Source organism: Pteronotus mesoamericanus, unplaced genomic scaffold (genome assembly GCF_021234165.1).
Source record: "Pteronotus mesoamericanus isolate MK-2021 breed Mesoamerican mustached bat unplaced genomic scaffold, CSHL_Meso_final contig_269, whole genome shotgun sequence".
Taxonomy (NCBI): domain Eukaryota; kingdom Metazoa; phylum Chordata; class Mammalia; order Chiroptera; family Mormoopidae; genus Pteronotus; species Pteronotus mesoamericanus.
The window spans coordinates 3957240-3983341 of record NW_026555114.1 but is presented as its reverse complement, the minus strand read 5'-3'; the positions used below and the strand labels follow the sequence as shown (position 1 = coordinate 3983341).

The 26102-nt window shown below is 47.3% G+C and overlaps 1 protein-coding gene across 3 annotated transcripts in view; it reads right to left on the bottom strand.

Moving 5' to 3' along the window:
* Window positions 1–4133: 4133 nt before the first annotated feature.
* Window positions 4134–26102, bottom strand: part of ITGB3 (integrin subunit beta 3) — a 45723-nt gene continuing 23754 nt past the window's right edge. For all 3 annotated transcript variants that reach the window (XM_054574900.1, XM_054574898.1, XM_054574901.1), the window contains 10 exons: window positions 25172–25333; window positions 23542–23637; window positions 23044–23133; window positions 22196–22330; window positions 20613–21042; window positions 14977–15199; window positions 13618–13718; window positions 12073–12192; window positions 7287–7453; window positions 4134–5725 (listed from right to left, as the gene is read on the bottom strand). In XM_054574900.1, the coding sequence (XP_054430875.1) occupies window positions 5660–5725; window positions 7287–7453; window positions 12073–12192; window positions 13618–13718; window positions 14977–15199; window positions 20613–21042; window positions 22196–22330; window positions 23044–23133; window positions 23542–23637; window positions 25172–25333 (1590 nt within the window). In that variant the 3' untranslated portion in view covers window positions 4134–5659. The remainder of the gene's footprint in view (window positions 5726–7286; window positions 7454–12072; window positions 12193–13617; window positions 13719–14976; window positions 15200–20612; window positions 21043–22195; window positions 22331–23043; window positions 23134–23541; window positions 23638–25171; window positions 25334–26102) is intronic.

The window sequence follows — 26102 nt, the reverse complement described above, 5'->3', positions numbered from 1 at the left end:
TTTTGTAGGGAGGGGAGGAGAGAAAGCACAGGCAATGCTTCAGTCTACCACAATGCCCCGCCCCTCAAGGAGCAGCATTGCGACCCCTCCCCTTAAGTATGGGCTGGATTTGGTGAGATAGTTATAATACAGAGAGTATGGCAAAAGTGACGATGTGACATAAAACACATTTCAGTTCCCTGCCTGCTCTCTGGGATTACTTACTTGGGAAGAAGTCAAGTGATATGCCATGTGGACACGTAAGGAGTCCCATGGAAATGTCCAAGTGGAAGGAACTGAGCCTATTGCTAACAGCCAGAATGGAACTGATGCTTCCTTCCAACAGCCATGTGAGTAAACCTTCTTGGAAGAGGATCCTCCAGCCCCTTTGAGCCTTCAATTGACTGTAGTCCTGACCAACATCTTGAATACAACCTCATGAAAGGCTCTGAGCCAGAACCACCCAGCTAAGCCATTCCTGGATTCCTGACCACAGAAACTGCAAGATAATGTTTGTTGTTTTAAGCTGCTAAACTGTGGGGTAATTTGTTATGTGGCAATAAATAACTAATATTACCCTCTAGGTCACATCTTGCTTGATCCATGATGTCTGCTTAAATTCTAGCTATTATTTCTACATTCCCGCCTGCAGGAAGTAGGAGGGGGAAAAGACAGGCATGCTCCCTTTCTAAATAGCACTTACTGGAAGGTGTATGCCCCTCTTTCATTTGCATCTCACTATCTATGAGATGGCATGGCACACCTAGCTGCAAGAGAGGCTAGGAAACATAGTATTTATTCTGTGCAGCCATGTACCCAACTAAAAATTAGGAGTTTTTCGAAAAATTATTTTCGCTATTATAGATGTCCCCATTTTTTCTCTCTTTACCCATCTCCACCCTGTCCTAGGTGTTTTAATAATATGTGAGAAGGGGAAAACAGATATGGGGGCACAATAAGCAATCTCTGTCACAATGGGTGATTACAAGGGTCAGGAAAAGCACAGTCCAGCATACATCCATCAACATTTTTCCTTTCTTAACAAAGCATTTCCACTGACCACCAAATGATATTTACACACCCATCATTCTGACCTCCTCTCCAAAGAATCATGCCAGTTGTGTAGTGAGTCATGGGAAAACCATGGGAAAGTTCTTTTCAGGGACACTGATCAAGAATAACCTACAGTAGAGGTTTTTTGCCTACAGGCTCTTAAATATCTTAAATGTTGCTTTCTAGATACTTATATTCTGTGTGCATTCTTTGGTGTATTGTCAGAAAATATACAACTGATAAAAATGTTGTGCAACCTCTGTGCAAGAGGTTGGAGAGACAGCCTTGTGATAGCAGCTTCATGGAATGCAATCTTGTTTCTTGACCTATAATTTTCCTTCCACATAGAAACCATTCTTGGGTAGCCTCATTCAGTGGACTTTTAAATTTTTATTTATCAATATGGTTAACCTAAATCACAAGCATTTAAAACTGGCTCCTTGTGTGCTTTGGTCAAAATAAACAAAAATGAGGAATATGTATTTCCAGAAATATATTACAAAACCAAATAGAAATTATTTTTCAACAAGTACTAAATGGCTTATTTGACATTTTTTCCTTACATCAGTATGAAAATGAGTGCACTGAAGATCTAAGACAACCTGCTTGTAATTGGTCCCAGTGGTTATTAGATGGCTGTAACTCTAGAGTTTAGATCATAGAGGCCAAGAGTTAGTTAAAGGATTACAAATATGATTTGACATAGAGCTTTTCATTTTGTTTTCACGTAAGGTCTCCCATCTTAATCCAGACATTTAGTCATCAGTTACCATGATGTAAATAAAATAGTTGGTCTTACAAAATTTCACCATAAAAGGACTCAGTCTGTGTTCACCTAATCTTTTTATGATGTCATGCATTGTATTGATAAAAAAAACAAACAAACCTATATTAGTAAGGAGTGTAAGACTCAAAGGCAACAATTATGAGTGTTCTGTAAAGTACTTCAATCCCACACTGTTGGCGCTCAATACATTTTAAGTTGCAAAAGGGGAAGTAACGTACTCTAAAGTCTTATTCTGGCATCCTATAGGATGACAATGTTAATGATTAAGATTCCAATCCCATCTCCTGTGAATACTACCTGTCAGAGTATTTTCCTGCTTCAGCTTGATACTTGTAGGTTTTCTCAGATGCCTGCTAAGTATCCTGTTAGCTGTTTTTTCTCCTGTGATTCTGATCTATTACTTCTTTTAGTTTTCCATGGGAATTGGTGGCTGTGAGTGAACCCAAGAGCCTCTGATCGCTTAACTGGGAAAATGGATCAAAAGTAGATTTTCATTTTGTGAGTAGGTATTTGGTTTTCTTAATCTATCAGCCAAGGTATCTTCTTAATCTTTTAGTAACTGAGCTGACTTACTGGGAACTTCTTCCTAGGCCAGAAGGATAGGTATGTGAATCCTTAAATCAGTGCCTTTCAAATTCGAGTGTGCAACAGGTTCACCGGCAGGGCCTATTATAAAACACAAAATGCTGGGCCCACTCCCAGAGTTCTGATTCAGCAGGTCTGGGGGGAAGTCTGAGAATTTTCATTCCTAACAAGTTCCCAGGTGATGCTGATGCGGTGGGTCCTGGGACCATTCTTTGAGACCCACTGCCTTAAATAAGTCAGGCATTTAAATGATCCTGTAAATAAATTGCCATTAAGCCTTTATTGTACTGATTTATGCTTCCTGTAAATAGGACCTAAGATTAAATTGACAGTCAGTTCTGTTGTGCCTCCACAAGTTCCTAAAAATCCCCAATTAGAAAACAAACCAGCAAACTCTTAACTCTTAGAATGGCAACGACTTACGCATTTTGAAAATGTTATTAAAGTCTAAAGAGTTCTAGGCTCTGAAGCTAACTTTAGTTGTGGTAATAGTCATCATTCTGTTACATTTGGAAACGTGCTTATTCTAAAATAATCGTTATTTTCACCCAAAGGAAACAAAAACAACACCACAGGAAGCACTGGGCAGCCTTAGGCCACTTTTTTTTTGGAAAACACATTTAATTCATGGTTGCACAACTCAAACAAAGGAGGTGATTAGGAACGCATTTAAGTCATTTCAACCAGGAATACTTACTGAAGAGGAGTATCTTGAAATCATGGATGGCCTACAAGTATCCGAATGGTAAAGAACTGAACCCTTATGTGACTTGTCAGGAATGTTCAAAGTTTCCCATTACTGTCCACAGATCCTGAGACTGAACATGAAATATCACCAAAAGAGCTACAGGTTCTGCCCACATACAAACAGTGCTGGTCTCCAAGGTGAATGAGCCTCATTCCAGAAGCTCACACAAGATTCTTACTGATGTTTTAATCCACTGGATACATATTCTTTCTCCTTTGATAGTTTCTTTATATAAGCCATCTTATCAACAGAAAATGTCCAACTGCTACTCTAAAGGATTCTTGTCTCTTTAGCTGAAGGTTATAGTTTGGTTCCAAACTTCTTGGATTCCTTAGCATCCCTCCCCTCCGCCATTTATCCCTCCGCTACATTACCGTCCCCAACAGTAAAGGGTAATCCATGGGTGAGGCAGGCCTTGGTCATTTGCCCCATTCCTAATTCCAAGGCTTGTTCTCAAGGTTAACACTTGGGTAGAGAACACGCATTTCAGCTACTTCTTATGGACTCTTCTTCCCTAATACATGGATGCAAATGTGTGCAAAGTGAACTAAGAAATAGGAATTAAGTGGAGCTTAAGTGCTAACAAAAGTTGGAGAAGGGGCTCTATGACAGGACGGAAAGAAGCTTTTTCATTGAATAAAGTGACATAGAATGACATCTGTTCTTGCCAAAGCCAGGTCTCTCAGCTCTCCCAAGTGAAAAAAACAACAAACGATATCAACATCCCAGAGAATCTTCACTGCGCGTTTGCTGTCACAGTAAGTCCCAATATGCTAGAATGCTGACGACTTCTGGACTGGCTGGTCCAAGCCCATCATTTTTCAAACTAGAGAGCTGAGCCTCAGGGAGAATAGAGCAACTTGCCTTAATTACAGTTAAAGGTTCCTTCGCTGCAGCACTGAGGCCAGGACTTAGATTTTCTGATCATCGAGCCCCTGCTTGTAGGCCTCCCCCCCTTTCTTGGGGGTGGGTGGGGGGGTTGTTAATGTAAACACCAGTGGAGCAACTGCTATTGCTGTTGCCCATCCCTGCTCCTCAGGAAGGGTCCAGCGTGTCCATGTGTCCATGCCCACAGGCGTCCAGGATGAGAAAGCCCTTACAGATCCAGCAATGGGACAGTGACTCGCTGAGGATGATGCCACATGGGGCTGTCTGTATCCAGCCCAAGTCTGTGTGGTTTTTTTATATCCTCCTTTCTTGTCATCAAATAAAATTACAAATATAATACAAGTGTGTTTATATACATGCTCCTTTAGTGTAAGCAAGCCTCACTGTGGTTTCAGGTGCTCCAATGAGAAAAATAAAATAAAATTGCACTTGTGGCCTCTCAGATTAACGACTGAGTTAAAATGAGGTTTTCCAGCCCTCAGGAGAATCGGCCACACAAGCTGATGCTATTGGGCCATCAGCCTGTGTGGCCATCGGCACTTAGGCCCAGCAGACTCAGAGACCTGTGGGAATGACTCTTTCACAAGACACCCCAGAGGTAGATAAATGCAGTCAGCCCCATGGATGCAGCACATAAAAGCACCGGGTAGGGTGTGTGGAGATGCCTTGGACAAGGGGCAGCAGGCCAGAAGGGCGGGCCAGACCTCTGGCTCTAACCATAGTACCCTCCCTGGAGGGAAACATTTTTGGTCGTGCAAGTCCCATTATGTAGCGAACGTCTACAGCAGTGAGAATGTGGAAGTGAGAGTAAGAGGCGGTGCTGGTCTCAGGGTGAAACACTTCTAAGCAAACCTCTAAGGTGGAGCTGCCAATGAGGCAAATCTGAAGGGTTATCATTTTGAACTGAGGGACCCTGGCACATTCCCCCAGGCCATGTATGACCCCTGGGTGGCCCTTCCATTCTCTCCCCCAACAGATCAAAGAATTAGGTAGCCAGGACTCCCCTTCCGATAGAGCCGTGCTGGACTGAGGTGACTGCAAAAGGCACAGGCAGCTCTGATGGTTCAGCTCTCCCCTGATTTCTCCCTCAGCCAGAGGGAGGGGAGAGGGGACAGAGGTACAGGTGACAGAACAAGGCTGCAGAGCCCAGCCGTTGCTACAACAGCTGCTGAGAGTCAGGCCCAAGAAACGTCAACTCAGGGTGGAGTCAAGGTCCTTTTCTCTGGCATGAGCGGCCTTGGCCCTGCTCTTTTCTTCAGGGAGAATGGCCCAAGAAGGCTGGCTGGCTTCTCACTGAGGTAATGAAGACCATCTGCTCAGCTACGTAGGTCACCCTCAGGTTAAGCAGGAAGAATCCCTGAAGAAGGCGTTGTGAGGACAAAGGCTGAGGAGCTCCGCTGATCTGGGACATGGCATGTTTTAAATGACACATTCCCGCATACACAGCACACTCACACACTCACGCATGGAGGCCCACACTTCCACGTACTGACATTCTCCCAATCCCCCCTCCAAGTCCCCAGTCCCACCCCACGGATGTTGTCCCCTGTAAACATGACAACAGAGATGCCCATAATCCTGGGACAGTCTGACAGTGATCTGAGGTCAACTGCTTGTCATTAAGTGCCCCGGTAGGTGACGTTGGTGAAGGTGGATACGGCCCCTTTATACAGTGGGTTGTTGGCCTGAGGAGAGAACAGAAAAGGGTCTTACAGTGAATCTTCAATTCTACCCTACCCTCAAGGCTTATGTTTCATCTGAGAAATTTGCCCAAGACACCCTTCTGTGGGAAATACCATCGATGAACTGCTTACTGCTCGTTGTATTTGCACATTCACTCGTAAGAAGGGAATGGAGAGGAAATAAGGGACAGGAGAGGGAATGCCTTCCTGCCACTATTTCTCAGGGGTTAAATTCATCCTGTCCCTTTCAGGTGATCCCAAGACATTTCAGGATAGCTTTTAACTGACAGCTTCCTCCCTCTCTCCAACAGGCTCTCTTTTGCCTTCTCCCCTTTTTCCTTTCCTGTGACCCTGCTGGGGGATGTGGGCAGGGGGAGAGAAATGGAGAAGGTGGTGTTTGGAACATAAAGGACAGCTTTTGCTCAAACACTTCTGAATATGTTCTCATCTCACCCCTTCCAGCACTACCCACAAACTGTCATGTTATCAGGAAAGAGTAAGACCCTCACTAGATTTCCCAAATTATTTTCCAATAAAAAGTGACAAATCCTATGAGTTCTGGTAGTCCTCAGTGGTAGCTTCAAGAACCATAACATGTTCTCACATGCCTCAGAGGTTCAGGATTTCCACACCGTCTGAACAGAAACATCTCAGTTTTTTGGGATCCTGGGGTACAAAGGCCTGAGGCCACCATCAAATGGGGACAAACTTACAGCCTAAACTTGGACAGTCAAAGAGTTAAATAGCCATTTGGAAGGTCCAGGAAAAAGTTGAAATGTAGAAAATGAGCCAAAGGAAAATAGAGTAAAATTAAGTCCATACAAAGTTCTCAAAAAATGCTTGTTTGGATTCAATCAAGATAATCTGCAGGGAACACAAAAGTGGAGTCTGATTTGGAAGTTATCATTACTTGAGAAAAAAAGGAAAGACTGTGATGGAATGACAACTTGCTATTATTTCTAAGAGGCTGACCCAAAAAGGGATAGTGTAATTCCCTCCCACTCAAAAAGAGATAGTGTAATTCCCTCCCACTTCTCTGTGCTCATTTATCTACAAGTGGGTATCATAAGTGACCTTTCACACAGGGATGTTATAGTTATGAAATAAGTTATTCATAAAAAAGCATTTTGAACAATTCCTGGTACATGGTAACATCTCAGTAAATGTTAGCTATTGTTATATTTTTCCTGTTTGTCTTTAACGCATTAAACCTCATTAGTATATAATGTATGCTAGTTATTATATGTTCTCTGTGTGGGAGTCTCAAGTTTGTCCTGTCTCCTTCAACTGGAGATCATTTCCTATTCATCTCTTCACAGCGTTCGGAGCAGAGTTGGGCCCTATCTGTGCTCAGTCAGTCCTCACTGATGTGGCTCATGGTCAGGTGGTTTCTGGGAAGCATAAGGACCCCAGGACAGTTAGACCATCTTCCAGGGTCCAGATGAGAGACTAACTGGAAAACTACTGGCTGAACCTGGCCGCTGTGAGCATCTGCTGTGTCCACTTCAGGCTCCAAACCAATGACTTAAGAAAACGCCCGGTGTCACACAGCCCCGCCTCTTACCGTGTCCCATTTTGCTCTGGCTCGCTCTTCCTCAAACTTCGCAAACTCCTTCCGATCGTGGATGGTGATGAGGAGCTTCCAGATGAGAAGAGTAGCAAGGCCAATGAGCAGAATGGCCCCCATCACTGAAAGCAGGACCACCAGGATGTCTGGGCCCTTGGGACACTCTGTCAGGAGACAGCACAGAGCACGGTGGCTGTCACTAGAGCAGGAATCATTTGAATTGGCTAAAAAGAAGAGCTTCTTGACAAAGCAGTAATGTACTAGAAAATTCTCTGAAGGAAAGAGGACTTACCAAAAAAAAAAATCAATTAATTTTTTAAAGGAGAGGGGGCAACTTTTAGGACAGCAATAATCTGTCCTGAGTGGTTTTCATCAGGCCATGAACCTGTCTCCCATGGGATGGACCTAGTCTACTTGATGTCAGTTCACACAGCATGAATTAAAAATGATTTTATTGGCACCATTGAATAATCAGGAGTCTCCCCTTGAAATATCAGGTTGTTTTTTATTTATTTTTATTTCTAAAAGATTTTATTTATTTATTTTTAGAGAGGCGGGGAAGGAGGGAGAAAGAAAGGGAGACAAACATTGATGTGATGTACGCCCCCCGACCGGGACCAAACCCACCACCCAGGAATGTGCCCTGACTGGGAATTGAACCAGCAACCTTTTGCTTTGCAGGACGACGCCAAACCAACTGAGCCACACCACTCAGGGCTCTTCTTTAAAAAAAATAAAAAAAAAAAAAGATCAAGAAACATGGAACCTATATTCCTACAGGGCAGCAACTGGCGAGGGCTGAGGAGCAGCTTCCCATTTTAGGGACACGTTGGCCCATCACTCTCACTTCTCCACAAAACAGCAGCCAAGTGTGGCTTGTCAGTGAGCCTGTGCTACCGTGGGCCCTGGGGACAGGCTGCCTGCGTCTGAATCCTGGCTCACCACTTACTTTGCTATGTGACCTTTGATAAATTATTTAACCTTTCTGGGTGTCTGCTTCTTGGTTTTACCATCTTTAAAATGGAGGAAGCAAGGTGCCTTATCAGCACAGTAGGCGACATGTCAGTCTCATAAAATGGGGAAAATTGCAGCAGTGACTTCAAAAATTTGCTCTGAGAAACAATTAAGGAATTTGAAGAGCTCAGAACAATGCCTGGCATAGAGTCGGTGCTCAACAGACATCAGCTACCACTATCGCTGATGTTCTTGTTACACCTGGCTGTTTCCCCTAATTTGTTTGCCTAGCTTCTGTAGGTATTTGAGTCTGTTACCCTGGTTCAGATGTTTACAACCCTGAAGACTGGGAACCTAATGACTTTCTTAGCATACTTAGACACCAGGCAGCCTGCCAAACAAGACAATATTTTGGGTTCCTTCCCAAAATATTTAGTCATTTAAAATCCTAACCCTATTGAGAGCCGACTTCCTCTTCAACGCCAGTCAACAACCAACACAGACAGAGGTGCGTCACACCCCTGAGGGCCAGGATAAGTAAGCTCAGCAGAGCTCTGTTCCCATAAACCGCAGGTGTCTGATGGGTGACCTCACTCTAGTTACTTCTCAGGTGTTGTGTAATTAAGTGTTTGTATATATGCCTACTGATGGGTCTGGGGAGGAGGCCACACCCACTTTCCACACTGTCTCCCACCTTCTCCTCTAAACATACACCCTATGCTCGCCGCACACTACCCCAAAACAACCACCACCACACACCCAGGCTGGCGTTTTCCCAAGCCACCAAATTACAACCTGTCTGTAATTAAAGGAGCTCCTGGAGAGAAGTGGTGAGGTTCCAGTGTCTCAATTCCCAGGAGTGAAGGGCCCCAGTTTTTCTGGGAAAAGCAATTACGAATTCTCTGGAAGGCTGAGGTGGGGCGGACCCTCAAATCCCAAAGTGAAATCTCTTCCCTTCTGCATGTCAATATAGGCAGGACAGAGAGAATGCCAGGAGGTCTTTGTGGGGTGGGGGGATATCTGTTAGCCATCTGTCCTGAAAGAGATGGATGGCAGGCTTCCTGCAGATAACATTGGGGGTCTCTGGAGAGCCCTCCCAGCCACCGTGGTGGGGACCCTTGGTGGTGTCAGGAAAGACTGGGTAGGGTTAGCAGATTTGACAAACAAAAGTACAGGAAGTCCAATTAAATTTGAATTCATAACAATGAGTAACTTTTTAGCATAAGTATATACAAGATACTGCATGGACATACTGTGTTTTATCAGGTAATCATGCCCAATTCAGGGCTAACACCACTTAGCCAAGGCCATACCCTTTGGCTGTGTTCTCTTTATTACCCTGCAGTGTCTTGGCCCTTCCAGGAGAGCCTCCGCAAGGCCATGAGTTAGGGAACAGAATGAAAAGACTCTCCTCCTCTACTCTGGGACCCCAGATACTACATTCTGCTCAAAGACAGAGCGGCTGAGAATGGTTTGGTGTTGGGGTGAGGCGGGGGCAGAACTTGGGATTCCAGGGCAACAAGACTGGAAATGTGGGTCTGGGTCCCATCTCCTCATGTGGAGGAAGGGGCCTACTGCCAGCGAGCAGGAAAAGTTACCCCCCACCCCCAGGGGTTACTCCTCCCGCCCCAGGTTACCATCATCTTTGTTCTAGCCTCAGAATGCCCAGACCGAGATGTTGGTGAGTAACACAGCAGGAGCACCAGCAAAGATTATCACAGCAAAGAGATTAAATCATCTGCAAGATTATATGCCCAGAGCTAGGTAGCTAAATTAATGAAAACAGCCGAGTATAAAAGCAAGAACATACCACGCTTATGAAATGAGAAGGGGCAAAGGTGTTGATAAGGTGGGTGTGGAAAAATCTGTGAAACGTGTTAACACAGATGGATGAGAAAGTGTGAGAAAGTTACGTGCAAATAATCCACATCTGCTCTCCACAGATCCAGCCCCAGCCTTCCTTCTCACTCACTTCCTGTGCCAGCTGTCCCTTGAATCAGTAAGTAAAACTAAGGTGATGCCCTTTCTTTCTCTTCCTTTTCCCTTATGAAGGCTGAGAGCCCTGGGAAAGGCCGATGAATGATATCACAGATGGGGACACCTTGCCCTCCCCTACCCACGGTGACAGCCACACCCTGGGTGACATCAATTTAGCAGCCGTTTGCCTACTTTCATCCCTTTCCTTCTCCAAGCAGCCAAACTGTCCTAACAGAAATCAAGATGCGTATAAGTCCACCCATCTCCTAGGAATAATCAGCCCTATTATTTCATTCACAAGTCATTTATTAAGTATCTTCTTTGTAGATGACTGAGCCAAGCAACAGTATATAACAATTGATAAGACAGACAGTTCCTGTGCTCACGGGGCTTATGATCTACTGAGGGAGACAGGCGATTGGAGAAGCAATTTAAAAGTGTGGCCAAGGCCCTTTAAAGGAAGCAGGGCTGCTGTGACAACCAAACAGGAGCACCAAACCTAGTCAGCAGAATGAGGCTCGAGGAGGTCTGAGAAGGCTCACTGGGGGAAGTAATGTGTCTAAAGCATTATCAACTCAATAGATTGGGGTACAGCCCAATCACCAAGAGAATTAATAAGGAACACAAAGGCAAAGGTTTGTGGAAGCCGGTCAGTGCTCAGGACTCGGGGGGTTTTTTTAACAAGGAAACACAAAAAGTTACACTGCCATAACACAGGGGCCAGCAAACTGGCCCATGAGCCAAGTGCAGCTTGCCACCTGTCTTTGTAAATAGAGCCAGACTCCTTTGTTTACATATGGTCTATGGCTGTTTTCCTGCCAGTATGGCATTGTTGGGTAGTCATAGCACAGAGACCATATGGCCCCTACAGCTAAAAAATATTTAACATCTGGCCATTTACAGAAAAGTTTGCTGGCCTCTGGTCTAAAGAATGAGATGAAGGACTCTCTAGCTGTAAAGAGTGTCAAGTGACCAACTGACTTAGCCTCTGCCTTCGGAGGTTGTTCCTTCACTCCCTTAAGTTCTTGTCCCCCCCACCCCCCGCCCACACATGGCCCTTACCCCTCTGTGGTGTCATTATTGATTTACATGTCTGTGTCCCCCAAGTCTGTGAGGGCCACCTCTGCCTTATTTACTCTTATATTCCTAGTGCCTAGCCCAGTGCCTGATATAGAATAAGTACTCAAAACTACTTTTTAGTGATTCCTATCTTAATTTCTTGTTTAAGGGAAAGGAAGGAGATGAAGGGGGTAAGGAAAAGCAAGCCAACTTGCTGTGCTGGCTGGTGGCAAACCTGTGGGTGGGCTGTGTGTGATGATGTGAGCTCACCCCGCACCCAGAGGGCCTGCAGAGCAAGCTGTGAACTCTCAGTGCCTGGGGCAGCCCTGGCTTGGTGACCCAAACCCTCTACCACGTGTCATGGTGAAGCTGGCAAGGTCAACACCTCAGACCACTAGGCCTTCTTCTGCAGCAGCAAGCAGGCTGCTCTGGGCAACCATTGAACTTACAGTGGAGCAGATGCCTTGCGCTGAAAAGTCCTAAAATGTAAATTCTTTACTTAATATGATCACCTGAAAAACTGCCATGATATATTTTGTCCCTTAATGAGATCCATATTTACCTTTTTCCTCTTACACACCTTATTTTTCTAACTCCTCAATTATCAAATCACTTTCTTGCTAATATTTGTATTTATATATCCCCCACGCCCAGATGACAGGTCCTAACTCATCACCTGTAAGGTCAGGCTTAACCTGGCTTTCCCATTTAAGAGGTGTGATAGGTGAAATAACTGCCTAGTGTGGTTCTCCCTCTCCCTGGGGCAGGGCTGGGGCCCTCAGGGTCCGCTCACCTGGTTCTTCCACCACATACAGGACAGACTTTCCACTGGAGTCTTCAAAGTACTGGAATCTGATGACACAGTCATCCTCATTCTTGTAGGTACAATTCACTGCATCCTTGCCAGTGTCCTCTGGAGGAGACGGGAAGATGGGAGAATGAAAAAATGAGTCATTCCTGGAAAAAACAGGTCAATTCCTGTAAGCTAGGTCACTCCCAAACTCCAGTTGTGGAATTTCTCCAAAAGTATGTAACTTTATGCTTACATAGAAACCATTATGCTTGACATTAGGCAAGATGTCCAGATTTGAGATGGTTGTCGAGCCTGGCAATTGCCTCCAAATGACCTGGACTGGTGTATTTTTTCCCTCACAGGCCCTTTTCGGTTCTCATTCCTTCCTCCGGAAGGGACATGATATGTAGTATTACACAATCTGATTCAAAGTTGGGCTCCGCCACCTACAAGCTGTGGGGTCTTGGGTAAGTTACCTGACCACCTGCACTCCTCTTTCTTTGTCTATAAAAGGAAAATGATACCCTCACCTCACAGGGTTGGTTGAGAATTAAGTGACATACAGTAAACAGGTGGTGTTTCCTTCCCTCTCTTTCCTTTCTCTGCTCAATGGTTCTCAGTAGTTTGTTCACTCAGCCCTTCGAGTCCCTCCATTTCTGCCTCTGTCCCAGTGTTGCTCTTCAGAGCCAGCCTCTCTCCCATCATGTTTTGTAGGCTTCATCCGTCCTCATTCTGAAACCTGTGATTCTAGCAATGAAACCATCCCCTACACTGATGAAACTGACAGGTAAAACTGACACACGATGAGAATGAGCAAATGTGCCAAGGTCACACAGCAAGCGACAGAGCGGGATTAGCACGAGTCTCCAAGCACAACCTATAAACTTTAACTCAGTAAGCCTTTAATTTAGTAAACCGGTGGTATTCTCATACCAAGGAAAGAGTAAGAATTTCAGGAATTAAGATTAATTAATTAATATTAGAATTTAATTCTAATCTTAACACACCACTAATTTGCTTGGGCAAGTTACTTAACTTTCCTGAGATTCAATTTCCTCATACTCAAAATGAAGACGACTGTAGTTCTACTTCAGTAGGTTGTTGGGAGAAGAAGAATAAGATAATGTGCATGAGAAGATACTTTTATAACTTCTGCAAGTAATAAAATTCTGTGCCTCAGTTTCTTCATCTGTAAAATGGGGTGATTCTCTTCCTTTCCTCAAGGAGCATATAGTTAGGATTGCCTGACATCTACACACATTGAAAGTTATTTATAGGATTTTGCTGAGTCTGTAGGCTTCAGTAAGCAGAAAGGTGAGGGTCTGCTCAACAAATCAGTAAAAGTGCAGGGAGAATCTCAGGGAAGTCAGTTTTTGTTAAGTGCCTACTGTGCATCAGAACTACATGACATGCCTTTGAGGTCAAAATTTTACAGATGAGATTTGGATAGTTTCTTGCATTAAATCAGGAAATAAAGGAAAATCAGGAAAATAAAGGAAAACTGAGAACCCAGGTATGTGCAACACAAAGCCATGCTGAACTTACTAAGCTCCTTCACAGACTCGATCTCATCTCGACAGTAACGGTTGCAGGTGTTCTCCTCATATAGGATTCCGCGGTCAAACTTCTTACACTCTACACACTCCCTAAGGAAAGAGGACACAGGAGTTAAGGCAAGGGAGGAGCAACCCCGAGAGCGTTTAGGTCTGACTCTGACCTCCAGACACCCAGGAAGCACCTCTGTCTCAGAAAACAAACATACAAACAGAGACATCCTGATAACCCTGGGGCCTGAGACATCCAGACAACCCTGGGGCCTAAAGAGTCGGGCCTGGAGTTCAGAGCCTGGAGGCCAGGGCCTGGCAGGCAGATGCCTCCAAGTAACGTCATGAAATTTCTCCATCCAGGCCTGTGACAGGAGGGTGAACCCTATGGCACTTCCGGGAGCCTCAAAGTCAGAACCAGTCACATAATTTAGGGACCCAGTACAAAATGAAAATGTCAGGTCTCTTGTTCAAAAATGACTAATAATTTCAAGACAGTGACAGCAGAGCTTTAAACCAATTTGGGGGGTGGTGGTCTTCTAAATACAGGGCCCTATACAAATGCTATTACTCTTACCCCCCCTGAAGTGGAAGGAGAGCTCCTCCCGTAAACCAAAAGGTTGGTGGTTTGATTCCTGGCAAGGGCACATGCCTAGGCTGCAGGTTTGGTCCCCAGTTGGGGCACATGCAAAAGGCAACCAATCAGTGTTTCTCTCTCACATCGATGTTTCTCTCCTTCTCTTTCTCTCTCTCTTCCCTGTCTCTAAAATCAATAAGCATATCCTCAGGTGAGGATTAAATAAATAAATAAATAAATAAATAAATAAATAAATAAATAAGCAAGCTTTAAAAAAGTAGGAGAAATTGTAGTGCCATGGACTTGGGCTGCTAGAAGCTTCCTCTGACCCCCAAATGGGTGTCTTTTATACTGGCGGATGTCTGTTTCACACAGTGTCTTTCGTAACTGCAGCTCCATATCTCCCACAGAATCCGAATATCAGCACTGGAACGTTCCCCAGAAGTTATCTGGCTTAGCCTTCCTCCTAACTCAGGGATTCCGGATGCCACCCTAGAAGAGCGGCTTCTCCAACTGGACTCCGGCTGGTACTACTTTGGCTCCTTCACTATTGGCGATTGGCCTCACCTCCAGCTTTCTCCAAGGTTTTCAGGGAAAGAGGAAAGCTAGTCATGTGGCTGGAGCAGACTCCTCCCCCTAAAGCTTTGGTGAGTGAGAGACCTGGAGAGGGGATTCCAGTCTAGTGGACCCTCTCCACCCTCCAACCCTCCCCTGCACCGCGCCCCCGCCCCCCTGCCCAGTCTGACACCCAACTCTCCCAAACTCACTTCTCTGCCCACTCACTTCTTAAAGGTGCAGGCATCAGGGCAGGTGGGACACTTCTCACAGGTGCTGCCGTAGGAGCCCGGCTGGATGCAGACGCAGCTGCCGCATTCACACTTGCCCCGGCCGCTGCACAGCAGCCCGTTACTGGACATGCAGGTGTCGGTGCGTGTGGTACAGTTGCAGTAGTAGCCGGTCCAGTCGGAGTCACACAGGCAGTCCCCACAGCTGCATTGGCCATGGCCTGAAAACAGACAGCCCACAGGGGCGGAGCGGCTGGTGAGGGCCCCAAACCCCATGACCGCGGCTCAACCTGCTTTCCAGCGGTGTCCCATCATCTGCCGCACATGGGCCACCACGCTGCACTGCTCACCATCCTCACACCAGCCTTATACCCTCATACTTCTTTCCATGCTGTTCCCCCTGCCCAGAGGCCTTTTCCTCCTGTGACCACTACCAGGCTCCACTCACCCTTTACGGCCCAACTCAGACGTTCCTGGCTCTCTGCGACTTTTTTCTGACCTCCCCGGGCCAGGTCAGCTGTCAGTCCTGTGTTCTGCCAGCACTTACATATCCCTCTATTTTAGCCCCCAGGATCAACCCTTTTGCTTGCCTATTTGTTTCTCTTTCCAGATTGTGAGCTTCTTGATGGGAGAGCACATATGATATTAATTTTGAATTTTTTCAAGTACAGTTTACATTCAATATTATTTTGCATTAGTTTCAGATGTACAGCATACTGGTTAAACAACTAGAGACTTTACAAAGTGCCCCCCCCAATATTTCCAATACCCAACTGGCACAAAATACTAATTTTTGCTCAATAATAATTAGTATAATATCTGATATCTGATACAGAATAGGCTTGCGATTAATGTTTATTTATCCATTCATTCAACAAATATTTATTGAGCTCACATCACATGCTGGACACTGGGGATTCAGGCAGGAACAAGCAGGCAGGGTCCCCTCTCTCACAGAGGTTACACTCTAGTTAAATTCCTAGAAACACGCACACACCCACCAACATGTGCCCTGTGTGGTGTTATCCTTTTATTGCAAAGAGTCATTATCCCTAGTAGAAAAGACCTGTCCCCTTTACTACGTGCATGTAGGAGCAGCAGAGAGACTGGGTTGGGGCTTATACTGCTTAAATGCAGGCAATAACTCTAATGCTATATTCCCCTAACACTCCTGTAACAAGGCTTTAAAACTTGGCTCCTAAACCTTGCACAAAGGTGACTCATTCTTCAGGACTCTGAAGCAGGAAGAAGTGGACGAATAATAAAAATCTGATTGATAATCAGAGGAAAGGCAGGAAGCAAGGCAGGAGTGACTTGAACCGGTCTGCGCACCACGCCACCATGTGAGCAGACAGGCTGCGCGATACTGAAGGAGAGGGTGTCAGCAGCCAGGCTCACACAGCACCGAGCTGGCACCTCCTGCTCCCCAGCGGGCCTGACTCTCTTGACCACTGTAGGTCCTTCTGCCAGTGACCCCAGCACCATCCTCTAGTAACCACACTGGCATTCAAGACTCAGACACACCTGCACTGCCTTGGAAAGACATGTCTGTTTCCTAGGAAGGATGGGAAACACAACCCCATCTGCCACAGCTGCCCAATATATATGCAGAGCAGAAACACTGGGCTGGCAGAGGGTGGAAAAAGAAGACAGACTGCACTTTGAGGTTGGGTTCCCTCGAAGTACAGCTTGTGGTGAGGATTCTTGTTTAAGTGACTTAGTGGAAGGGAGGGAGGGAAGCAGACAGGGCAGGAGTCAAAGGCTGGCAGGAATGTGGTTTCAGCTGGAGACTCCCTTCAGCCTGACCCCACAGCTGGCTCCGGGCTCTGGGGCGGGAATGGCACCACTCAGCGAGCTCCTCCTCCTGCCCTTTAAAAAAGAAAAATCCTCACCCAAGGACACTGAGAACATGCTGACTGATTTTAGAAAGAGGGGAAGGCGGGGGAGAGAGAGAGAGGGTGATCAGTTGCCTCTCATACCACCTGACAGGGGACTAACTGAACCTGCAACCCAAGTACGTACCCTGACCGGGGACTGAACCCGGCTTTCCATTTTAAGGGACAATACTCCAACTAAGTGAGCCACACTGGCCAGGGCGCTATCCCCACCTTTGAGGCAAAGCACCTGGCCTTGGGTAACCTCTTTCCCATCAGTCACTGTCAAGGTCTGAAGGCAAGACAGCTCCTGTGAGTGGAAGGTAATGCTCTAGAGGAAGGGCAGCTGCGAGCTATTATAAGCAGCCCCAACAGCAGCTGGGGCAAGGATGTGCCAGCCGGCAGAGTGGGGCCCCGCAATGCACCCTGCATCCAGCCTCCCGCCATGGCTGCCGGACAGGGAAAGGCGGACACCACAGAGGCCTGGCGGCACTCAGGGGCCTCAGCCTCCTCACGAACCCTGGCCCCATAGTGTTTCCTTTGTGAAGCTAAACAAAGCCATCTTTGAGAAGCCGGCCTGCCAGGCCAGCCAGGGAGTGAGGATGGGAGTGGAAGTGGCAGGCCAGAGCCAGTGGGCTGACCCCATGCCCTTCCTGGCAGGGAAGCCCCAGCGTGGTAGTGTTACAGGATCGCACCCCTCCCGCAGCAGGGTGGCCGTGCCTGAGTTCAAAGGAAAGTCAGAGGAGGGGCGTGTAAATGGAGACAAAGTGTAAGAGAGGGAAGGAAAAGAGGGAAGAAGGTGCCAAGGGAAGGGAGGGAGGAAAGGGGGAGAGGACAGGAGGGGCCTGTAGTTCATGTCAGAGAAAACACAATTGCTCTTTCTGTAGAGCTTGACCTTCCGCGCTGATGCTTCGCCCCGCTGTCACATTGCTCCTCTCCTTCGGGAGCCAGCCCTTCCTTTGACATCCCACCTCCTCCGTGAAGCCACCTAGGCCTCCCCTGTCTGCAGTCTCTCCAGGGGACTCCTATAACACTCCTTGAGGACACCTCTCTCCCGGGGTCTGGCAGGTTGCGCCCAGTGCTGTGAATTACCCTTAGGTAAGTTAATGAAGGGCAAAACTGTCTTATTCATGCCTCTCTCTGCCATGACGCTATAGCACACAGCACAGAACCTGGCTCAGGGGGTGCTTGATCAACCTACGCTCATGGATGTGGCAGGTGGAAGAGTCCCTTGAGGACTAGGAAGCACTCCCTGTGTTTGAGGGGTGCTGATTGTGTGCAGCCACGAGGACCATGCAGGCCTCCATCGGGAAGGAGAGGAGAAGGATGGCCAGGGGCTAGAGAAATAGCCAAGGGATAGCCCCCATGCCTCATGAGCCCCCACTTGCAGCAAACAACAGACCACAGGCCAGCAGCTCTGGGGAGGGTCAATGGCAAACTGGGCTATAAGCCCTGAGAGGTCAGCCATCATCATGCATGGTTCCTGCTCACCTATATGGACTGAGTGCCTGGCACAGGGTAGGTGCTCAGTGATTGTGTGTCCCTGAGCATCTGTCCCTGGGGCAGGTGATGCCAGTGTCCAGCCCCGAGCAGCAGGCACCCAGCACTGGCAGGAAGTGGGGGAGGGAAGCCTCCAGAGGCTGCAGTGGCTGCCTGTGGTTCCCTCATGAATTAGGCTGCAGCACACAGAGGACAGGTTGTTCTCGAGCTGGCGGGAGGCAGGAACCAGGCTGCTGACCCCGGCAGCTATGTGCCATGGCCTCATGGGGGGCGGGCAGCCAAAGGAAACACTCTGGCTGGGATCCCGCCCACACTGCCTCACAGCAGACCAGGACAAGCAGGCCATGGGGGCCCGGTGGGCCTCCCTCTGTCCCCAGTACCCGCAGGGGGCTACCTGTAGGCCTCTCCGCGGGAAACCCTTCAGCCCCTTCACTCCCAAACTTCCCCCACAATGGGTTGCCTAAGTCAAACTTAGCCGTTCCCTTTCGTACTTTGAATATGATGTAAATACCATTAAATATTAAAATGAACTTAAACTTCTGCCTCATCCCATAACTGAAATGGCTGTTTGTGTGTGTTTGTGTGTATACCTGATCTCTCTCCTCAGTTGGTCAGATACCCTTTTTCTTGATCTCTCTCTCTCTCTCTCTCATATTTTGCTGGCATGAGTGAAGGAAACAATGTTGTCAATAATAAAAAGGAGCCATTTTTATATTACTTGGACGTGCTTTAGAGTGACACAGATTTACTTTTCTAATCAAACCTTTTTAAAGGCTGATGTCCTGGTTGGTGTGGCTCAGTGGATTTAGCACCAGCCTGCGAACCAAAGGGTCGCTCATTCGATTCCCAGTCAGGGCACATGCCTGGGTTGCAGGTCAGGTCCCCGGTGGTGGGCACATGAGAGGCAACCACACATTGATGTTTCTCACCCTCTCTTTCTCCCTCCTTTCCTCTCTCTAAAAGTAAATTTAAAAACTCTTTTTTAAAAAAAGGCTGATGTTAAAGTAAACCTCTGGTGGATTAGCTCAGTTGGTTAGAACCCTAATGCAAATGAAGCCAACCTGGGTCATGGATTTGATCACCAAAGAAGCCAATTATGTTATCTCTTTGATTGGCCACATGATATACCCATACACCAGTCTCAATCAACCTGCAAATATCTCCAATCAGTCTGTCATAAGAGGGATTGAGCCACAGTGATTACAGCCTAGCAAAAACCTATCCCCAACACCCCAGGAACAGCTCAGGCTGCCTATTTGCCTCCTACAGTGTTGTGAGTGCAGATAAAGATTACATTAACATCGGTTCAGCCTCTTAGAGCTGGAGAAGTACCCCAGGACTGGAGATTACCAGCAGGCCTCAAGATATTATTGAATTTGTGTAATGAGAAGGAAGACTCAGTATCCTGCAGGTAGAAGGACTTAAAATCATACTCTCCATTCAGCAGGCTGGATACGCTCTGGCGGTGCTATTCCATAAGCGTCTGTGCTGTCCAACACGGCAGCTACTGGCCAGTGTGGCTCCTGAGCAACAGAGGAGCTGAATTTTTAATTTTAAATTAAATTGAATTTAAATGTATTTTAATTAATTAAAATCGATTAATTTACATTTAAATAGCTACGTGTGGCTAGTGGCTATCTCTTAATCAGCACAGATCTAGAATCCAGAAAGTAATAGTAGTACCAATAGTGATAACAAAGCAGTGCCAATTTAATAAGAGCTTACTATTTTCCAGTCATTGTTCTGCACGGACTGGCTCATTAAATATGCTTCAGTGTCTTGCGTATATATTACTATTTTCCAAGTCTTTTTGTGATGAAAAGATAAATTCACACAAGGCAATTTTTCCTGACTTTACTATGTATTCTGTAAATATGTACATTTACATCATGTATTTTCCAAATCTATAAATACTGAAAATTTAATTATCATCAGTGATTTTTTTTCTTTTTTTCCCACATCCTCAAAAAGATTTGGAACCAGCGACTTAAAATATTAGGGGAAGTGCAGGTGAAAGACAAGAAAAAAAAAATCTTCACCTTCAAGCTTCCCCCCCCTTCTCACGCTTCCCTGCACACAACGAGCAAGGACGTGGAGAACAGAGAGGAATTCAAGAGGCCCTCGCTTCTGCTCTCTCCCACTGGAGTGGAACACCACCTACTCGCCTCTTCCCCGCGGGCCCTCCTGTGCCCACCTCAAGCCCTGATGTGCGCGTGTGCGTGTGGCTCCCAGGACCCGAGGGGCATCCAGTCCTACTCACCTGAGCACATCTCCCCCTTGTAGCGGACACAGGAGAAGTCATCACACTCGCAATACTTGCCCGTGATCTTCCCAAAGTCACTGCTATGGCAAAGGCACTGGCCACAGAGACACTCGCCCCGCTGGCTGCAGGCAGGCTGCCCCTCCTTGGGGCTGCACTGGTCCTGCTCGGAGGGCCGGTAGTCCTCCTCTGAGCACTCACACTGGGACCCCAGCCAGCCGGGCCCACAGCGGCACACCCCGCACTCGAAGGTCCCGTTGCCATTGTTGCAGCGGTGGCTGTGAGGCTCCGCCTGGGCCTCGCAGGCACAGTCACAGTCGAAGGTGACCTGGACTACGAGGTTGTCCTTAAAACCCACGGGCTTGATGGTAAAGGACTTTTCCTTTTCCTGGGGGCAGCCACGCACCTTGGCCTCGATGCTGAAGCTCACCTGGATGGAAAATCAGATCGCACTCAGACACAGGTGGACCTCGTTAGCACTCCAGCCCTGGAAATCAGCTGTTCTCTGCCCTGCCAGGGAACACCCAAACGGTGCCTGCAGCTCCTCGGCCTTCCCACTACCAAGGTCTGCAACGCGAAAACAAGAGCCCTGAATAGCGGTGCAGTTGTGACATACCAGGCTGGGTGCAGAGACGTGTGTCTACAGTCATGATATAGAAAGTTGGGTTTTTTATTCCACGTGGGAAGTAAACCAGCTCATGCAGAACAGAACTGCAATCTTGTGAACTCTGCTCTGGACAACTAAACTACCTTGACTGATTATATCACATAAGCAAGACAGATGTAGTCCTCTTTTGCACCACACAATGCCACACAGTGGCCATCCACGGGCTCAGGGTCTACTGTTCAATTTATACACAGAACATTTCATCACTTGTGCAATGAAACATGTTTCAGGCCAATATTTCTTACATGGGGTATGTGCACATGTGCCTAGAATGGAGAGAGGGATGGATGGAGGTAGATATAGATAATGTAGATAATCCAAATACGGATGACACAGATATCCCGTCTTTCCTCCACCCCCCTTCACCAACCCTTCTCCCTTTAGGCAGAAACAGAGGGGAACCAACCACTAAGGAAGGAAAGCCACAGAGGGACTGAAGGGGCAAAACAGACATTTGCATTCTGCAATTCCGTCAGGGTGGGTATTTTTGCCCATTCCATTAGCCTTTGAATCTTCAGCAGCTAGAACGATGCCTGGCACCAGTCAGTGCTCAATAAAGGTTTACAGAAGACACTGCCATTTTACACAGTGGAGGAAAGAAAGGCTTTTTCCTGGGCAGAGGTCGGAGACTGATTAGGGGCTGAAGGTAAGAAATATTTTCATTTGCCATCAACTGTGCATAAAGAAACAGAGGTAACTCAAGTGCACATTTTAAAAAATCCTGATAATGAAGTTCCCTTAACAGAGAGAAAGTTTAGACAAGAGAAGCCTCAGAGGAAAAGCTTAGCAGTTCCATGACATCTAAGCTGTAATGGCCTTCAGAAGGAAGGTTCAGGGAGGAGGGGTGGAGAGCCCATAGACACTCCAGGGCACGGGCCAGGGTCAGGGCTACAGCCTCAGCCCCTGTCCACCTCACCGTGTCTCCAATCTTGAGTCCCACACAAGACTTGAGGCCTGGGATGACCTCGTTGTTGAGGCAAGTGGCGTTGAAGGATAGAGACAACTCCTCAGGAAGGTCACGCACCTCCAGCTCTACTTTAGAGCGGATTTTCTGAGCAGAGAAGGGCAAAAGACCGTAAGGAAATGGACTGAGAGGAAACGGGTAGGTTCCAATTCTATCCCAGGCAGAATCTACCAGGCGGCCCTGGACTGACCCAGACAGTGCCTGCTGTTGAGGTTTCCCTGGAAGCTGCTAGATCCCCCTAGGTGGCTGCTACCTGCTACATCTCCAGCCCAGGCCCTGCTCCCTCTCTCTCTCCCCTCGTGTGTCTACGTGAGTCTGGTTAACATCAAAACCAGTACACCCTCCTGTAGGCCTCATGGGTGTGCAAAGGGTAGTGCTAATACTGGTCACCTCGGATAGTGGCAATTTCTACTTAATTTTAATCAACCTCACCTTCCCTGTGACTCATTTCCTTCCTCTCTCTCTTGTAGGAGCCCAGCTCTCCCTCACTTTCCCTCCCCTTCTAATTTCAGGACTCTTTTCCCCACCCCCCATCCTCTGCCTTCCACCTCCTCTAAGCTCTTTGTCCCTTGTTCCTAAGCTCCCTGGCCTTCCCTGGCCTTCCATCCTGAGCCATTGCTTCCTCAGAAGGCCGCATTCGTCCCAGGGCTGGCCATCCCTGGCCCCTGGAAGAACAAGGGGAAGGCAGGGAAGGCTGCAGGGCAAACCAGCAGCCAGGACTCCCAGATCTGAGCCCTCCAGGGTCAATGCCAAGTGAGGCCGAATTCCTAGCAGGCCCCTTCCCAGGGCAAGACACTTACCCCATAAGCATCAACAATGAGCTGGAGGACATTGCTGGAATCGGCAGACAGAACTCCCACTGTGGTTCCTGGGATGAGCTCACTGTAGTTCTAGAAAGGAAGACAAAGATGTCCAGGGCTGACTGAACGAAGCTGGTGGTCTCCAAAAGCCCTGCCCTAATCAGATGAAGGGCCGTCAAATGAAGACTGAGGGGGGAAGAGGATATTCATCTGGTCACTGCGAGGAATAAATCCACCAGTTTTTCAGCACTGAGCAAAATTAGAGAACACCTCTCACACCCCCTGCCCCAGAGAACTGTCCCCCTTCCCCACTGCAAACAGCCACACACCCATCCCGCTAGGTTTAAGGCTGGGGAGGAATCATTAGCTCCAGGGAACAGGTGGTAGGAGTGTCCTTCCTGGTTGGGAACCATGGCCATTGCTGTGTCCCTGAGGCAGGTCCACCCATCACAGGCCCCCTCCCAGTCCCAGCCCAGGAAGCCCTGACAGCGTAGTTACCTGGTAGAGTTTGACTACTCCTTCAGTCACTGCAAAGATCAGATTGATGTTTTTCTGGGATAGCTTCTCGGTCATCAGTCCCAGAGAAGGATAATCCTATAAAAAGGGAGGATGTGGAGGTTTGTTAAGAAGTCTATTCACATCTATCCGTGGACTCTAAGCCTTAGAACTTGGCTGACTTGAGCCATAGCCCAGACAGTGGTGGTGCTTAAACTCTTCGATCCCGCGATCAATGTTAGGCACACAGGTAACCAGGAGCACAAACCCAGTTGTAAATTCTGAGGATAGAGGAAGAGGTACAGGCTGGTGGTGTCAAAACTAAGCACCTCTTTCCTCCTACTCAAATTCAATGCATTCATACCAAGGAGCATGCAAGGAGCAGCTTCCATGGGCCAGTTAGACCTTGTTGTTTTGAAGCTTCCTCCTGTTTTGCCTTGACTTGGTGCTCGGCAGTTGTCCCTCAGGGGGTCCTTCCAACCTTCCTTTCCAGTCATCGCTAACCTCTCTCCTTCTTCCACTTACGACTGACCTGGCCCATTCTCTTCCTCCCCCTGCCCCAGAGTGGCCTTCTTTTTGGTGATCCTGCTCCTGCCTAGGGACCCAGTTCGGATCCAACCTTCTCCAGGAGGCCTTCTTTGACCACTCCCACTCATGATGAGCTTACCTCCTTTGAATACACGAAGACCCTCTTGACTATGCTGCCCACTTAACACTCATCATGCATCTGGTGTTATTGGCAACACACCTCGACTAACCCAAAAACTCCCTAAGGGCAGGACCTCCATATAGTCTCTTTATCTCCCTCAGCCCCTGTGAAGGAGCCTTATCTAGATTAGGAGCCCCTGGGACCCTAGGCCTTGCAGGGAACTCATGAGATCATCCAGCTCAGGCACCCGCCTTTACACAGGTGTACCTTTAAGCCACCTAGACTAGGCAGCTGTTATATTGTCTTTAAGAGATAAAGAGTTCACACCTCCCCCCAAGATACCCAGAGTATTGGCATTCTGAGGGTCTCTGTATCATATTTCAGTACATTTTCTTTAGGGCATATATCAATTTCTCCTGTTTCAATTTAAACTCCTTTCTTCTTATTTAACCTTCTATGACCATAGAAAACAACTTGTAGAAGTCTTCTCATGTTGCAGCTAAATCATCCTGTAGCCTTCTTTCCTTTGAGCTAAATGATCTTGAGTCCTTTAACCTTTCCTCACAGGACCAGCTCTCCATGCTTTTGATGACTTTTGCTTCTTTTTCCTCCATCTCCTTCCAATAACCATAAATGAGCAGGGTATTCCCAGAAGGGGTTGATCCCTGCACAGTAGGCGAGAAGGCCTCCTCTCCTGCAAAAGTCCTTTGGATCCATTCCGGGGACTGTGACACGACAGCTGGTGCCGGAGGCAGTGGAGATGGCGGTAATACCGACCACAGCCAGGCCCACTTCTAGTGACTGTGCAGGCTGTAGCCCGAATGGGGCTGCACCATGAATGGGTCTGGGGGAGGGCGGGCTGAAACAAGCCCCAAACGCTGCCCGGAGGAAGGGCTACCATTTTCTCATTCACACGAAGACTCTGCCTAGACAGGGCAGCCGGCCACAGTGAATAGGGACCATAGGTCATGTCAAGAATCTCACCATGGTGGTGGAGGCAGAGTAATGGTTGTCACTGCCAACATGACACTGCCCGTCATTGGGCTGGACAATGCCTGCCAGCCTTCCATCCAGCGCTATATGGGTTTTGGCATCAGTGGTAAACACCAGCAAGTGGGACGCATCATTCCTCCAGCCAATCTTCTCCTGTTTAAAAAAAGGCAAAAGAGACAAAGTAATGTTAACTGTGTCATTGGCAGAAAACAAAGATCCATGGACGTCCCTACCTGAAGGTCTGAACATGCTGTCTTGGGGAAGGGCCTCAGTCCCAGTCCTTGAAACACAAGCTGAAACTTCCCAACTCAGGGCTTTCTGTTCTCTTAGAAAACAGTCTCTGCCCTGGCTGGTATGGCTGAATAGAATTCTGTGAACCAGAAGTTTACCGGTTCAATTCCCAGTCAGGGCACATGCCTGGGTTGCGGGCCAGGTCTGCATTTAGGGGCATATGTGAGGCAGCTGATCGATGCCTCTCTCTCACATCTATGTTTCTCGCCCTCTCTTTTTCCCTCCCTTGCCTTTTCTCTAAAAATAAATTAATAAAATCTTTTCTTTTTAAATAAAACAGTCTCATAGCTGATTATTTCAAGCAGCTGAGAGACACCTGATTCGATTCCAAGTATAACTTTTCCAGTGATAATTAAATGGCCCATCTAGAAACCCACCTGCATCGGCAGAGCTGGGCTGGGCTAGAAGAAATTCTTTCTGAACATCTTCCTACTTCACTGAGGTTAAGTTAACCCAGCTTGACTCTGAATCACTTCCAGAGAAGATGAGAAGATGCTCTCCCCAGAGAACATCTGGTACTATGAGGTTCAAAAGATTGTCAGCTCTGGCCAGGGAGCAGACACAGGCAAAGGATGCTTATCAGGAGCAATGTATTGCTTACAGTGTTTGAAGCTGTGCTTAGTTCCCATCT